We start from the raw sequence: 16371 nt of genomic DNA, 5'->3' as shown, positions 1-16371 counted from the left end.
AGTTTCCAAATCTCCTCAAAGTTCTCAAAGAAAATTGTTTATTACCTTTCTCGCTATTTTTTTCTAACGATAAACATGTACAGGCAAGGAACCCAAAACATCGACAACTTATGAACAAGACTACTGACACCACTTATGAGCAAAACATAAATGCTCTCTAAAACACTTTCCGATTTTTCCTTTCGTAAGTCGCTGCTGACTTAAATGAACTTAACTGATGCTAGTAGTAACTGACGCTACTTTGCACAGAGTAGTAAGCCATAAAAAACTATAATGTCCGAATATTAATAAGAGTCACTACATCATCTTTCCTAGAACTACGTATTTCAATAAACTTTCCCTGAAATTGATGTGTCTGTTTCAGGTTTGGATCCCGCCGGTCCAAATTTTTACCTGAAAGGCAAAGGAACGAGACTTTCCAAAGATGATGCTACCTATGTGCAAGTAATTCACACTTCAATTCTCTACGGTTTGTTTGATCCACTCGGTCATGCTGACTTTTATGTCCACGATGGAAGGAATCAACCTGGTTGCGAGCTTCGAGGATACTGCTCTCATTTTCGAGCTTACGAGGTCTTTGCTGAATCTGTCAATACCAAGGGATTCATAGCACGAAAGTGCGAAAATTATATGTTTTATATGGTCGGTTTATGCGACTCAAATCAATCTGTTTATATGGGTGGTGCCACACCGGACTACAATGCTCAGGGAATTTATTATTTGGATACGAATTCTAAACCACCGTTCGCGATGAATAGTCCTGATGTGAAATCCTCGTGAATGAAGAACTTTTGGTTAGAAACACTGAATTCTTTCAACCCATTACCTTATAATTGTAAAATGCCAATATTGAAACATGAAAAACGTTGGACTATTATGTTATTTTGTAGTCACCAATCCTTAATCGCACAAATTGGACTTAAACTGCAAACTGTAGCGAATTAGAAAATCATGTAAGATTTTTCATATTTGAAGCGTGAGTGACTCGTTAAAATATGGTCACGTGTTAATCTAATGTCACTAGCTTTTATGTGAAATCCAATGTTGTAAAATATTTTTCTGCATGTACTACATTCTCGGCGTACAAAAATAAAGCAGGATATATTTTAACACAAATCTGGAATTTTCATTGTACTTATCTTTATAAAAGCTTCTGCTTTTTGGGATTATTCAGACTTTGCAATAGTAGGTAATAGAAAAATAATAACAACTTATGCTAACTATTACTCATTTGTATAGAGCATGTTACAGAATACTTACATGTTAGAGCATATAGACAAATTCTTTTTATTACTATTACTATTTTATATTATAAAATCCTACATATTACTCTTACATACATATGTATACATAGATTATGTTACAGAGTACGAGGTGTGACATAAAAGTAACGAGACTAGTCCAATAAGTCATTATACCTGCAGAATCAGTTCTCCGTGACATTATCACCTTCAAAGTAGTCCTCTTCAGCATTCACACGCTTTTGCATTCGGTGCTGCAATTGCTGGTAACAGTTCTGGAACGAGGTTTTTGGAAGTCCCTTCAGGAGATTCTCCGTTTCTGCCTGAACCTCTTTAACTGAGGTGAAATGGGTTCCCATTAAGCAAAATTTAACTTTAGGAAATAGAAAAAAGTCGCATGGAGCCAAATCAGGTGAATAAGGTGGATGCCCCATCACAGTAATATTTTTACTGGGCAGAAATTGCTTGGCAGACAGTGCCGTGTGAGCAGATGCATTGTCCCGGTGCAACAGCCATCCATCGCTTCACAACTGTGGCCTTCTTTTCCTAATTTTTTCACGAAGTCTTTTTAATAGTTCAATGTAATAGTGTTAGTTAACAGTCTAACCACTGGGAAACCACTCAATCGTTACAATTCCATTAATGTCGAATTTTGATTTTGAAATGCGTGCTTTTTTGGGTTTTGGGGATCCTGGAGACTTCCACTCCATTGACTGGCGCTTACTTTCTGGGTCATAGGTAAAAATCCATGTCTCATCACATATTACAAAAGAGTTCAACAAATTTTACAAGAAACTTGATGTTTATTCGCTGTTCGGTATTTACGTTAGGCATTTTTCCGGCAGAATGCAGTTGCACATGTTCACTAAATAATGCAATACTTCCAAATGGTATGACCGATTCAATCGAAATTGGCAACATGGATAGAGGAGGTATGTGGGATGATGCCACAAAAACAATTGCTGCCAATTCCATTGTTTTTTCAAGCTACAGACCTAGTCTCGTTACTTTTGTGTCACACCTGGTATACATATATTAGAGTATATAAACAAATTATTTTCAATTATATCCAAAATGATGGTCATGGCCGACATTTAATTGTTCAGGAAGGAAAATGTGGACAAGAATTTTTTCGAATCATCTTTGTTATCTTATTTCATGAAGGTTTAATTTTGTATTAGGTAAGCATATGATTATTATGTTACATTATGTAACAGGTAAATATATATACATATGCACAAAATTTGTGGCATGATTTAAAAATACCTCGTACGTCAAAAATATGATAAAAATATTATACATAATTATTATATGTTTGTACTTTTGATGTTCTTCTAATTTTTACATAAATTTATGATCTATCTTGATTGTTAGATTATACTGTTAACATTGTCATGCTGACAATACTGTTGTTAACATTGTCATAATAATTGAACTTAACTTGTCGATCATTAGCTATTACCACCTGTTTCATTTCAAGATATATATTTTTTAAATAAATATTCTTGAAAGATACAAAATACTTTGCAGGTCATTACAATAATTTCAAATAAACCAACATATAATATATTTTTCTTAGATTGATATTCTACAATATTCTTTTTTTTCACTTGTTTAAACAATTTTGATAAGTCAAAGATAAAAAATAAATTTGTTTGTTTTCTTCTGATAATTTTCATACATAAAACATGAACGTTGTGTCATGCATGAAAGAATAAGATTATTGTAATCATGATAATCAGTAACAAATAAAGACTTTCCTAACTAGCAATCCTCGTATCAAATTACCCTCATTTGCATTGCAAAAATATTCATTTATTTTACTTACTCCTTTAATTATATACCTTTTTAATTACTAATTCACAATTGACTTTATATAAGAATGTAATTTAGTAGATTAGCAAGATAGCAGTAAAGAAACATAAATATGCGACAAAGTGAACAGTTGTTATTGGTCAAGGAAAGTGACATGCAGTGAAAAGTTGACGAGGTGTCTGTAATTTATAGAAATTGCTTACGATCTTTGGTACGTAGAAAAAGTTATTCAGCTTAATATTATATTAAGAAAGTTGTATTCCATAAAAATACGAATTATGTGATCATGTAACTTTCGAAAGTAAGGGAATTTGGGATTTCAGAATTTTTAAAATTAAAAAACCATGAAAATTTGTGAAAAAGTTTAGAACGTTGAGAAGTTAAAAATGCAGAGGTTTATAAAATTTTAAAGTACAAAATACTTCCGAAATAGGAGATCGAAAAATAAAAGTTTTGAAACTTCGCTGGGTTTAAGCGGTTGCTATCTGAGGGATATGAAAATTTAAGAATTTTGGGACTGATTGTGAGATATTTTAACATTTAGCAATTTTTTTGTATAGAATGTTTTGGGGCTGAGGTGTTTGAATAACTACAAATTTGTAAATTTGTAGTGCTGGGAGACCGCAAATTTTCTAATTTTAGAAGTCAATTCAGAAATTGAGGAATTTAAATATTCTGAAATTGTAAAAATTAGGAGACATAGAAATTTAGAAATGTAGGAGTTTGAGAATTCACAGACCTGATAATTTAGAAATTTAGAATTTTAGAGATTTGGAAATTTGGAGATTTGGAGATTTGGAGATTTGGAGATTTGGAAATTTGGAGAGTTTGAAATTTGGAGATTTGGAAATTTGGAGATTCGGAAATTTGGAGATTTAGAAACTTAGAAATTTAGAAATTTAGAAATTTGGAAATTTAGAAACCGAAAAACTCATAAATCTGAAAATTTAGAAATTTCGAAATTCAAGAATTTATAAACTCATATATTTTGGAACCTAGAAATCCAGAAATTCAGAAATCTCCAATTCTAGAAATATACAAATTTACAAATTTGTGAATATGAACATTTAACATTATGAAAATCTGTTATTATTTTCCTTTGATTATTGTGCAACACGTACTCTCAAATGATATCACAGTAATGAAATATTATTTTATTTTCCTATGATTCTTCCAATACAGGAAGCCATATCTGTACCCTCAACAAAATGGAGGTAACGATGAAGGTGAACTTTTCAATTATTTTCTTAATTCTCAACATCGGTAAATATCTTCTTCACATTACTCTTTATACTCTACTAAAAAATTACATTACTCCAATGAAAAATGAACATTTTTTCCTGATTAATTTTGGTAACTAAAAAAATCCCTGTATTGTTTTGTTTGTTATTTACAAAAAAATAAACATGATAACACTTCGGTTATCGCTATTTATTACCTGCTATTACTTGCTGCTATTAAAATAATGTTGCTTTTAACAAATACATTGAAAATCGTTGATCCTGAAGGTTTAATCATATGTTATTTAAAATTTCCCATAAGCTTTCATTTTACGATATTTCGCATTTACAATTGAATAAACAAACTTTCATTCCCATTTCTTTCTATTAAACACCGAACTTTCACGTCGCAAATGTGCGAGTTTTTGAATTTAAGAAATAATTCAGAATCAAATCGTATGAATAATTAAAATTCATAATATTCTGCTTTACTCGAACAAAGTTCGTTGATTTCCCAAGTATATTTTAAACCGGTGTTTTTCATCCTTTCTATAAATGTGTACCATTAAGATTAAAAGTCAAATTTTTCTGCGGCAACAGATTAAATATGTCGCTATAGAAATTGAAGAGAGATTTACTCTCAAACATTTTCATTTTCCTTCTAATTGAGTAATTGTACAGAAAAGACAAATGCAGTTACGTGATTTAATTTTATGTAATATTTGTGTTCATTGAACGAACAGTTTCTGTATAATTTTATAAATTAACTTTAGTTGAAACTCTAGTTAAGTGTTTTAGTTGAAATTCAATTTTCGTTCAATGCTTTAACATTGCAGATAAAGTATGAATCTCATATAAAACAGTTCACTGCTTTTCTTCATTACAAAGATGGCGCTTGACTCGCACAAACTCATTTTTCTCAAGAATAATTTTGTATAGAATACGCTAAGACAAGTTGCGAATATGATTTAAATCCAATAACTATCGACAAATATCGTTTACAGATGTTACGATCTTGGATGACAAAAATATCAAGACGTTGGAAACGAAGGATCTTTACGTATTAGATGACGATAATAAACTGGTCAAACTAGATCTATCCATCCACAATGGAATATCATTTTTACCTCACATTAATATGTCGAATCATGTTTTCTTTCGTCTCTACACAAGACATACGAACAATACTCCCGAAAATTTGTACGTTGACGACATCAGCAATCTGAGGAGAAGCCATTTTGACCCGAAGAAACCAACGAAAATTGTTACTCATGGATGGATGAGCTCTTGTCAGAACGCAGTTTGTACACGGATTCGCGATGGTACATATTTTTACATTAATCTTAAAGCTGTATATCATCTCAGAATGATAACCATAATTTTTGTGTGATTTTATCCTTACATGAAGACTAATACTAATCCCTCTATATCTTTAGATTAGAAATTAGAAAGGGATTATAGACTGTGAGATACTTAATGATATATTCGATAGGACTTATCTATGTTTTATGTATAAAAATGTACTTTTTATTAAAGAGATGGGTGGTGTGATCGATTAAGTACTAGAGTTATGGCTACATTGTTCTGCATTGACTAATTCGCGTGTTTTTTTTTTTATACAATAAAATTATGCTCATTAATTACGTCAGTGTATTGTGATAAATTTACAGTTGACATTCTTTAATAAAATTTTAATTTTCAAGTATCAATTTTATGCAAAATATCAATTTTAATATCAATTTTAATATCAATTTTAAATATCAATTTTATGCAAACTTAAAGTATGTTATTGCAATGTCTACAAATTTCAATATGTTTCTCATAGTTTTTGAGAAAGGTACGCGTAAAGGTGTTCTAAATATTTTTCAACATATACTAGTCTCACAATTTTCATCTTCATTCTTAAACAAATTTATAGTTTATTAAAAAATATTTTTAAAAAAATTTGTTCATCGTCCAAAAAATTACATTTTTGACAAATTTCTTATTAGCGATAGATGTAAATTAATCAAGATAATAATTCATATCAAGGAAATATATTATCAATCATGATATTACTGATAATATGATATAATTCTGAATTCGTTTAATCAAAATTGCAAATAAGTATATGCATAAGGTCAATATTATAAAAAACACTTACAAATAGTGCAATTTCATTTGAACAACATTTATTGACTTAAAACATCAATTGTTTAATTAATGAGAGAATCTGAAATTGTTAACATCCTTGCTATAAACAAATTTTGTATAAACACTTTGAAAAAATTTCTATTTCAATTTTCTTCAAAACTATCTTAATACCGAAATATTGTGTTCTAGATTCTTAACAAAATTCTGAAAAATTGCATTCTAGATTTTCGACTGAATATAACAATTTATGCACTGCTTCTAATTTAACATTTTTACACGAAGTATAGTATACTCACAATTACAGTACGTGCAAAACAAGACACATACAGAAATGTACTAAAAGCTCGAGACACTCCGTGCATAGAAATGATTATTAACGTATTCTGCAGCTTTCCTAAAAAATGGCGACTACAATATCATCACAATCAACTGGAGTAGCATATCGAAGTTGACATATGTACGGGCGATCGGTTATACCGTGCCGATCGCTAAATATGTCGCCCGCATGCTGGACTTCCTCGGATCGCAAGGACTACACGCGTCAAATGTGACCATCGTTGGCCACTCCATCGGTGCCCACATTGCCGCACTCGCATCTTACTATGCGAAGAATAAAGTGTACTACGTCGTTGGTGAATACGTAAAACCTGGTTGCAGGGAAAAGTCTAACAAATTTTTCAAAATAACGTTTTTCAGGTTTGGATCCAGCTGCACCTCTCTATAATTTCTTCGGACAAAAATCGAAACTTATGAAAGGTTTTGCCGAATACGTAGAAGTGATCCACACGACCAAAGATCTCGGCGAATACAATCCAGTCGGTGATTCTGACTTTTACCCAAATGGCGGCTTAGTGCAAAGTGGTTGCGGAATCGACTTGGGCGAATCGTGTTCTCATTCGCGCTCTCATGAGTACTTCGCTGAATCTATTAATAGCGACCGTTTTTTAGCCCGGAAGTGTAGCAGCTATATTGATTATGTGTTCGGTAATTGCAAGTTGAATGCTGTTGCTCACATGGGTGGTGTCACGCCGGATTTCAGAGTTAAAGGAAAATATTACTTGTATACGAACCCTAAACCACCATATGCGAAGGGCTAGGTTTTAGTGAACTATGGTAACTTGATGGGATATTAAAATTTCTTGAAAATGAATCTTTACTTGACAAAAATTTATTTCGCATTTTTTCTCGCGGACTCTTACTTTTAATTACAGTCATATACACTGTATATTGTGCACGAATGAAATATTTGAAATTTTGTTTATTAAAAATTGTTTATTGCGAGCAAAATTATATGTTGTTTTTACTTAATCCCTACTATGTTGTTTAAAGTTATACTCTATTGTGTTGTTCCCTGCAATTTTAGTCTGAATTTATTTGAGAACTCGGGAATTACGTTGCGATTTTCTCTTGTTAGAAATATGAAAATTGAGAACTTGACACGGAAATGGTTAATTCTATGAAAAAAACTTATATAAACTTTTTTGTAAAGGATTTTCTAAACTATAAATTTTGTCATAAGCATTATTATTGTAGAGTTAATATCTAAAAAGATATTTACGATTTAAACGTACTGTAATGTAGGCCTTTTCTTAAATTTTTAGCAGGATCTGATATTTTCTTTAAAAAAACGAAATAAAGATTCATACAGTTTTCTGAAAATTATTTTGTAGAAAAAAGTAATTATTATAAACGTAAAGCAAAAATAATAAAATATAGAATATTAAAAAAAAAATGTACAACGCATTACATATTAATATGACGACATACGAATTTAGTTTATTACGTCGCAATGTTTGCGAAAATCGCTAGCATCTTTTAATAATGACTCTATCTCATCTCACGTGTTTCATGTCAACAGTGCGTCTTTATTCTCAATTCAATGTCGTACAACTTGTTCGTAAATAATACAAAACAATGAATCTTTATCTTATCAATACTGTGATCGGATTCATCAATCAATCCCGCTTTATAAATGAGGCTCGACTCGATGCTGCAATCAAAATCGAAGCAAACATGAAGATGCCCGCTCCAATTGGTTTCTTATTTCTCAGCAGTGTCGTTGGTAAACAAATCATTTATTATATTAATCGTTTCAGAACCGTTTCAACCCTTTTAGAATCGAAGTATTCCTATTACTTTGAAATTTTCATGTCGCAACGGTTTAGCATTGTATTTTATTGCTTCTTACTGTGAAATTGTCATTACAGAGATTTTATGTTACAAGACAATATTTGTTAATACGCGATACATGAGACGATTACTGTTTTAGCAGTTGTATTTTAAAAATTACTGTCGACTATGTATGCATTGTGTTTCTATTGCTTCTTATTAAATACTTTATACAATCTTGTATTTTATTTTACGTTTCTTAACTTTATATAGATAGATCATTAATTAAACATGTGATTAATTACTCAAGTATTAAGCTGACATGTGCCTGATAGTAGTACACAATAATTTCAAACTTTACTACTGAATTTTGCTTCTGAAGTATTAATTCAAAATTTAATTTCAGCCATACGATTGATTTATTTAGTTTCTGAAGAAATAATGACACATTTATAATCAAAATTAACTTCGTACACAATTATATGAGAATAAGTACTTAAAGAAAATCAAAGTGGTAGACGAAACCTTTCGAAAAGCATTAGCTTCATATAGAAACACAAAAAAAGGAGAAAAATTATAAGCATACTGAATAGAATTGAATTGTAAAATTCTGAATTACACAAATTCAGAATTAAGTTAATATAATTTACAATAATAGCAATTTCATTCTAAATTTAATTCTAAATAAAAATAAATATAATAAATAAATTCAGAATTTAAAACAGAAACAGAGATTTAGAATCATCTGAAATTGTACATTGTCATATATTAATATTTCAACACATAAGTTTAAACAAAATTTATATCGCAGATATTTTCTTACAGAAAATATAACACAAGGAAACATTGCAATTTTATGATTTTCTGATTTTAATTTCTTAAATTAAATTAAGTAAATCTCTCAGCTGATTATTAAAATTCAACACGACATTGTTGTTCACAGGTGTTCTGGTTTTAAGTAACACCGTTGGAGCGGCAGTAAAAACGGATCTCTATATGTTAGATGACAATGATGTACCAGTAAAAGTTGATTTGACTGAGACTTCTTTCGAGCCAAACGTAAACGTGAATGACCTGCCGAAACGTGTCCTTTTTTACCTATACACGAAGAACACGAAGAAAAATGCGGAACAATTGCATGTTGGAGACAGCAACAGCTTGGCCAAAAGTCACTTCAATCCGAAGAAACCAACGAAGTTTGTCACCCACGGATGGATAAGTTCTCAAAAGAGCAAAGCTTGCACTTTAGTTCGTGATGGTATGTACTACATTTTTCTTTCATAATAAATCACGAACAACGTTCGAACTACTTTAATCACAATAATTGCCATAGTAGAAATAACTTTAATCGTCACAATAACTGTCACAGTAGAAATAACTGCAACTGTCACAATAATTGCCACAGTACTCGGTCACTTTGTCAGTTCAGCATGAAATAACTTGTTACGTATTGGTTGAATTATGAAACGCTTCAAAACGATTTACGAACTATTTTTGATTTATTACAAACAATAAATTGTTCAATTTTTTCATACTTGATATTTTCTCATAATTACTGCTTTAAAATAACTTTATTGTTCTTAGTTAAAATTTTTCTTGATAAATGTATATTAGTTTAATGATAGATAAATTGCAAAAATAAATTTGACTCGCAATGATCTTGAATTGTCTTTAAGTCTCGAGATTGAACAATATGGTGTACTCTTGACAAAAAATTAAAAATACATAATGCAATCACATATGTGACGGTATTTTGATCTTGAGACGAATTAATATTTTTACGATTAATTGATTATTTGCGTAATCCTCTATTACGATAACAAGTTTTTAAATGCTACGAAATTAATCTCTTATCAGTTTGATAAAATTGCATATCAATGAAATAGAAGGACAGATACCTACTTTTTGGTCTCAATTTAGTCCAAGTATGATTAGCTAAACTAATCTCAATCCAATGTTGCTGCACTTCATGGTTTGCTATAGATCATTTCCTATTTTTGAAAGATTGATTATCGCGGTCGATCTTTATCGACTGATTGATAGCATTATAAAAATTAAACCAAGATCACGTCTATAATGTACTGAAATTTGAAATGTTATAGTAATCATTTTCCTGAATACATGAATATAAATAAATAGAATGTGTACAAATTTTGCATCTTACATGTCTGATATGCAATTTTATAAAAAGTTCGAGTTGTTCTATCCTTCAGAGTTAAATTTCGTGCTTTACAGCTTTTCTTCAAAACGGTGATTACAACGTGATCGTGGTCGACTGGAGTAGCATATCACGAAGACCATACTTATGGACAAGCCGGCAGGTCGTGAGTATCGCACAATTCGTTGGTAAGATGATCGATTTCCTTGAATCGCATGGAATGAAGCCATCCGATGTGACAGTTGTTGGTCACTCCCTTGGTGCTCACATTGCTGGACTTTCATCCTACTATGCGAAGAACAAAGTGAATTACGTTGTTGGTAAGTGGACATTCAAATTTCACCAAATTTTCTAATTCTCAAAATTTCCAAACTTTAGAATATTTAAATTCCAAGATAATTTGCAAGTATCGAAATTTTCAGCTTTCTAGCTTTCCAAACTTACCAAATTTTTGTTTTCGACATTAGCAAATAAAATTCTGAAATAATGACATTTGTAAATATCGAAATTTTCATCTTTCCAGTTTTTCAAACTTACCAAATTTCAGTTTCCAATATTGGCAAATAAGTCTTTAAATTTTCACGTTTCCAATAATTCAAACTTCAACTGCTAATAGAATTCTCATAAGAAGATACTTGGAAATTACAATAAATCCTGAATTTCAGCAATCTTATTCAAAATTACTATTCCTTTCAGGGCTGGATCCAGCCGGTCCCAACTATAATCTAAACGGTGAGGGCTCAAGGATTTCGGCAAAAGATGCGAAATACGTTGAAATAATCCATACGAGCATACTTCTCGGCTTAAACAAACAACTCGGCCATTCTGACTTTTATCCTAACGGTGGCTCAACGCAGAACGGTTGCTCGGTAGACTTGGGTGGCTCCTGTTCTCACGCTAGATCTTACAGATTTTTTGCCGAATCCATAAATAGCAACGGCTTTCTGGCTAGAAGTTGTTCCGGTTATTCTGATTACAAAGGTGGAAAATGCAATAGTAATCATGTCGCACGTATGGGTGGTGTTCAACCAGACACTAAAGCTTCAGGAAAATATTACTTGACCACAAACTCGAAATCACCGTATGCGAAGAATGTGGCCTTCGAACTTGATTAGGTTACCATTCGTAAACATGGAAATGGGAAAACCGACCTCCACTATCGAGTTTCTTTAATTCTTTGAGTGTCACCTAGGTTTACTTGGATTTGTCATCATTTTAGAGGAACATTATGTTGCAAATTAAAGTAGTTAAAGCAGATCAAACAAAATGAAAGTTATTATTTAGGTTTACTCAGTCTTGCTGAAAATCTGATTAAGCGAAAGTTGTACTGAAAATTGAAAAGATTAACTGAATTTTTTCAGTTATAACTAAACAGTCTAAGTAGCAGTAGGATAATTATAGGGTGATTCTACGGCGGCACTCAAAGAATTAATTCATTCAGTGAATATGTAAAGTATTGGTACATCTGTTTGTTACAAACAAATAGTGCTACCAATAGTTGACATTCTCATAAATCACGAGACATGAAATGGTGAACGTGAATACGTACCAGAAATAGAATAACCTACTCAGATTACTCGCCTAAAGAGTAGGCAGTTAACACCGAGGAAGTTACCTGGATGTATTAATAGTTGAGATCTGACTAGGGCGTGAATTTTTGAAATAACAGGGCGCAATTTGAAATAGAGATACGTGTCACTTGTGAATTTACTGCTAGCTTTTTGTACCATCAATCAACTTTAGCAATCTAGCGAAGAAAAAACTAGTTTTCATGTAAATATGGCAGTTGCATCTTTTCAAATAAACCCCTCAATTTTGTGTTGGAGAATGAAATGTTAGTGTGTACAAAGATTGTTTTATATGTAGAATTTTATGTGTAAAATAAAGAATTTTTCATTTTGTTCGTAGAAATCTTGAAATCTTGTTAAAATTTCCTTGCCCTAAATCCTACTTAATTTTTTTATGAATATGTATTTATTCGATGTATTTACGTTATATATTTGTTCAGTGTATTTATATGATGTATTTACTCAATGTATTTGCATGATGTATTCATTAAACGTATTTAGCTGACATATTTATTCAACGTATTTACATGATGTACTTACTCAATACACTTACATCATGGATTCACTCAATATATTTACACAATGAATTTACTCAATATATTTACATGACAGATTTACTCCATATATTTACATGATGTATTTATTCACTGAATTTACATCAAGTATTAATTCGACGTGTTTACAACATGTATGTATATACTCGAATCTGTTCAAAAATTAAGTACCAATTTGTTTCAAGTTTGAATATCCTGCTAACAATTATTGTTATATACCATAAAAGCAATTTTAAGCTCACGATACAAATACTAATATTTTATGTTTAAAACTTAACTTCATGTTTAAAATCTTAATGTTCAGTCCAGTGTAATATAACTTCGCAATGCTAAAATAAAAATAATGGACCTTTCCAATTTTACCTAAAAAATACTTTAAATGCGTTTCGTGACCTTCGCTTAATTTATTGCTTTTATAACTCCATTTTATATATTTTTACTTTCGAGCGACTTTACGATATTGAAAAGAATGTAGTTCTTATGCAACGTGTTTACAAACATAGTTGAGGTGCGAAAAAACGCTATGAAATTCGAGTTCATCGGGTCTACATAGATTCAGAAATATTCTAATTATTCTTCTCACTATTCTAAATAATGTAGCGAAGCGATGGTTAAGGTTTACGATCGCAAAGTGTTGAACTTATAACTCCGAGATTTTTTCTTTCGATCGTTTATTTCGTACCCCGAAGGTGATTGCACGTGCGCCGTGTAACGCTGTTAAGATAACTGGATTTAACTTTGCTAACGGTATAAAATCGCATCATAATAATTATAACGCCTCTGCAGTGAGAAGAAATGATTATTTTCGTTACCTCTGCTTCTGATTATGCAATGGAAGAATTTATGATAACTTACTGCGATTAAATGGATAAAATATTTTGTTTGTTAAATTTGATCGATAAGTTTAAAACAAGATCTCACGATATTGAAAAGATAACATTAATTTCAGTGTATCATAAGTATTATCAATTTTATACTCTTTACAGTTACAAATGATTACAATTTAGGTAAACATTTATATGCACATTTGAACTTTATACATGAACATTGATATGTTTTAAAAAAAATTAAGTTTATCGTACATGTATAAGTGTATTATTAATTATTTTCTGCGTGTGATTAAAATTTATAACACCATTTACTTACTTTAACTTCGCAATTGTAATGCAATGAGAAGGATTACATTTCAATAAATATTGTTTTACATACCACGTGAGATGCAGAAACAACAAAATGTATGTAAATTTCCTTCTGAAAATTGTTTACAATTGCTTGCGTTATTTATTGAACTACAGTAAAGAGAATTACACATTTACAATAAAAAATATGTATAAATGAATTTATATTTAACTAAAATATGGCACTGATCATTTTAAAGATTTTATTAAATTAAACGCTAATTATTTTCAGTCCAATATTATTTCATTCACAAATCTGCATTTATATCAATAGACAGAGAATATAATATGTTATAACAGGTATTCTAACTGAAAATTTCAATTGAATAAATTACTGTCTACATATAACAATCTTCATTTCCAGTTACTATAATAAAAATGGAATTTACTCACAACATTCATCAACACTTTTACAAACATTTCTATATCACAAACTTGTCAATAATTCGCTTATTTTACACATTGCAAATAGTATATTATTTTATGTCACAAAAACATTAGAACAAAATGCATTAAACGTTGTACCGCACAAAAATTGTGAACACCGACAGAGACGAAGATATACTATTGAAAAAAGAAATACTGCATGACAAATATTAAAAGGCAATTTGCATGCGGTTGATTTCAATGACATATGTTTCAATGTCAGTATTATAATATCGGACAAATTCGCGTCAAACATATCTAATTACCCGAACGTAAAGCGCACAGCTGTTCCTATTCGTTACATAATATGCATAATGTGACTGTAATTAATATAATTGACTGTCTAATCTATTGTTTAGTTTCGTTTGCGAAAAATGTGACTATAAACCCGATCGTAAATCCTCAATTTCAAAGTTTAGGTTATTACGAAAGGTTAGACTTCGATTTAGGTTAGAAAAGTCAATCTTAAATACTTTGTTGACATAAATATTAATTGGCACATTGCAAACGGTGCTGTGCCAATTTGAAGGTTTAATTTGAAGGTTGTTGTTTGATGAGAATGTCTAAATTCTTTGCTAACGCTTTTAATATAAAATGACCGCTTGTCGGCAAGCGATGAACGACTTCAAAACGTATCTATTAACGAAATTGGGTAAAAAGAGCACTCGTGGTGTGTCAAACTGAAATACAAAATTCATTGAAAATGTCTGCATCTCTTCATTTTTAGTATTACGTGTTCTTAATTTTTAAAATGACTTGTTGTGTTGATCAAATAAATAATAGATTAAGTAATTTGCAATAATAATAGATTAAATCGATTATCAGTATGTGATAATTTTTAATTCAACGCATCTAATGTAGAACACTTAATTTCAGAAACATAGACCGTTTCGTTAGAAATGGTAACATACTTTTCATAGTACAAAATTAATTTTTATAACAAAGTTCATGTGTAAACTATGCAAAAGATGTCGAAGTTGAGATAAGGAATATTAAATAATTTACAATTTTCACATTGTATATTTCATAGACTTGTAAATAACAAAAAATTGCAAAATACGTTTCACACTTCGATGCTGCAAAAAAAGTGATACATATCACTGTTAATAAAATAATGATAGTTTTATAGAATTCAGAACTAAATGCCCAAAGCTATTTTTATTTTTCAAACAAACGAATATGTCCGACCATTCTTCTTTATTCTGTTGTTCATTATGTGGCATCTGTTCGTAATTGACCTACGTTAAAGTTTCGTTATCAAGTTATTATTAGTTTGATCTATTGCTATATAAACAAGCTTCTGCTCCAAATTACTAGCGAAATCGTAATAAACATGAAGGTGTACGTTCCGATCTGTTTTCTGCTCCTCTGCAGTGTCATCGGTAAATATATTTTCCATTTTATAACACCCGGTTAAAATCCTTAAAATTACCCCTTTTACTTTCAATCAATATAAAATACGTTGATCTAACATTTTTTTAGATTCAAATAAATTAATGAGAATTCGTTTGTTTCTTTTTGACGAGTTAACCGTAGATCGAAAAAATATATTAAAGAAAGTTCTTTTGAGACAAACATGAAATAAACAAAAACTCTGTTATGAGTCCTTTATTTTTTGTTTTCGTTTTGCAAGAGGGTAACGGTATCGAAACTGTTTCACTGCGATTGTTATTGAAATAGCAACCCAATGGTGCAGGATCACAGCAACACGGTTTTACACAAAACATCAAAAATTTTTACTTTTTACGTAACATTTGTTGAAGAAACATATCGACCACTTGCAAATATTGATTTTTGGGCAAATTGAATATTTAAGGGACAAGTACAAGCAGGAAATTCTGTGTAAAAATATTTACATCATGAGACGATGATGATATTACATATTGTTATGTTTAGCAAACATCACATGTAAAGTAAAAATTGTAAAACAAAGTTGCATTTATTTTGCATGTCAGTTATTGTTATATTA

At 30.6% G+C, this 16371-nt stretch overlaps 2 protein-coding genes and 1 long non-coding RNA gene across 4 annotated transcripts in view; 2 read left to right on the top strand and 1 right to left on the bottom strand.

Moving 5' to 3' along the window:
• Positions 1-16371, bottom strand: part of LOC143265242 (uncharacterized) — a 242684-nt gene that overhangs the window by 197456 nt on the left and 28857 nt on the right. The gene's annotated exons all lie outside the window — the stretch shown is intronic.
• LOC100880892 (pancreatic lipase-related protein 2-like) lies at positions 3159-7694 on the top strand. Of its 2 annotated transcripts, none has more exons than XM_012298288.2 (5): positions 3159-3267; positions 4239-4319; positions 5281-5598; positions 6799-7041; positions 7106-7694. In XM_012298288.2, exons 2-5 carry the CDS (start codon positions 4265-4267, stop codon positions 7504-7506), a joined length of 1017 nt encoding a protein of 338 aa, XP_012153678.1. In that variant the 5' UTR covers positions 3159-3267; positions 4239-4264; the 3' UTR covers positions 7507-7694. The 2 variants fall into 2 exon arrangements, with proteins under 2 accessions (XP_012153678.1, XP_076392510.1); XM_076536395.1 differs by having other exon boundaries at positions 3187-3267; positions 4239-4282; positions 7106-7692.
• Positions 7841-12573, top strand: LOC100880778 (phospholipase A1-like). Its single transcript, XM_003700171.3, has 4 exons — positions 7841-8471; positions 9462-9776; positions 10754-10996; positions 11373-12573. The coding sequence occupies exons 1-4, from the start codon at positions 8324-8326 to the stop codon at positions 11789-11791; spliced, it is 1125 nt and encodes a 374-aa protein (XP_003700219.1). The 5' UTR covers positions 7841-8323; the 3' UTR covers positions 11792-12573.

The sequence above is a fragment of the Megachile rotundata genome, chromosome 10 (genome assembly GCF_050947335.1).
Source record: "Megachile rotundata isolate GNS110a chromosome 10, iyMegRotu1, whole genome shotgun sequence".
Taxonomy (NCBI): Eukaryota; Metazoa; Arthropoda; class Insecta; order Hymenoptera; family Megachilidae; genus Megachile; species Megachile rotundata.
The sequence above is the reverse complement of the archived record's forward strand: the minus strand, read 5'-3'. Positions and strand labels throughout refer to the sequence as shown.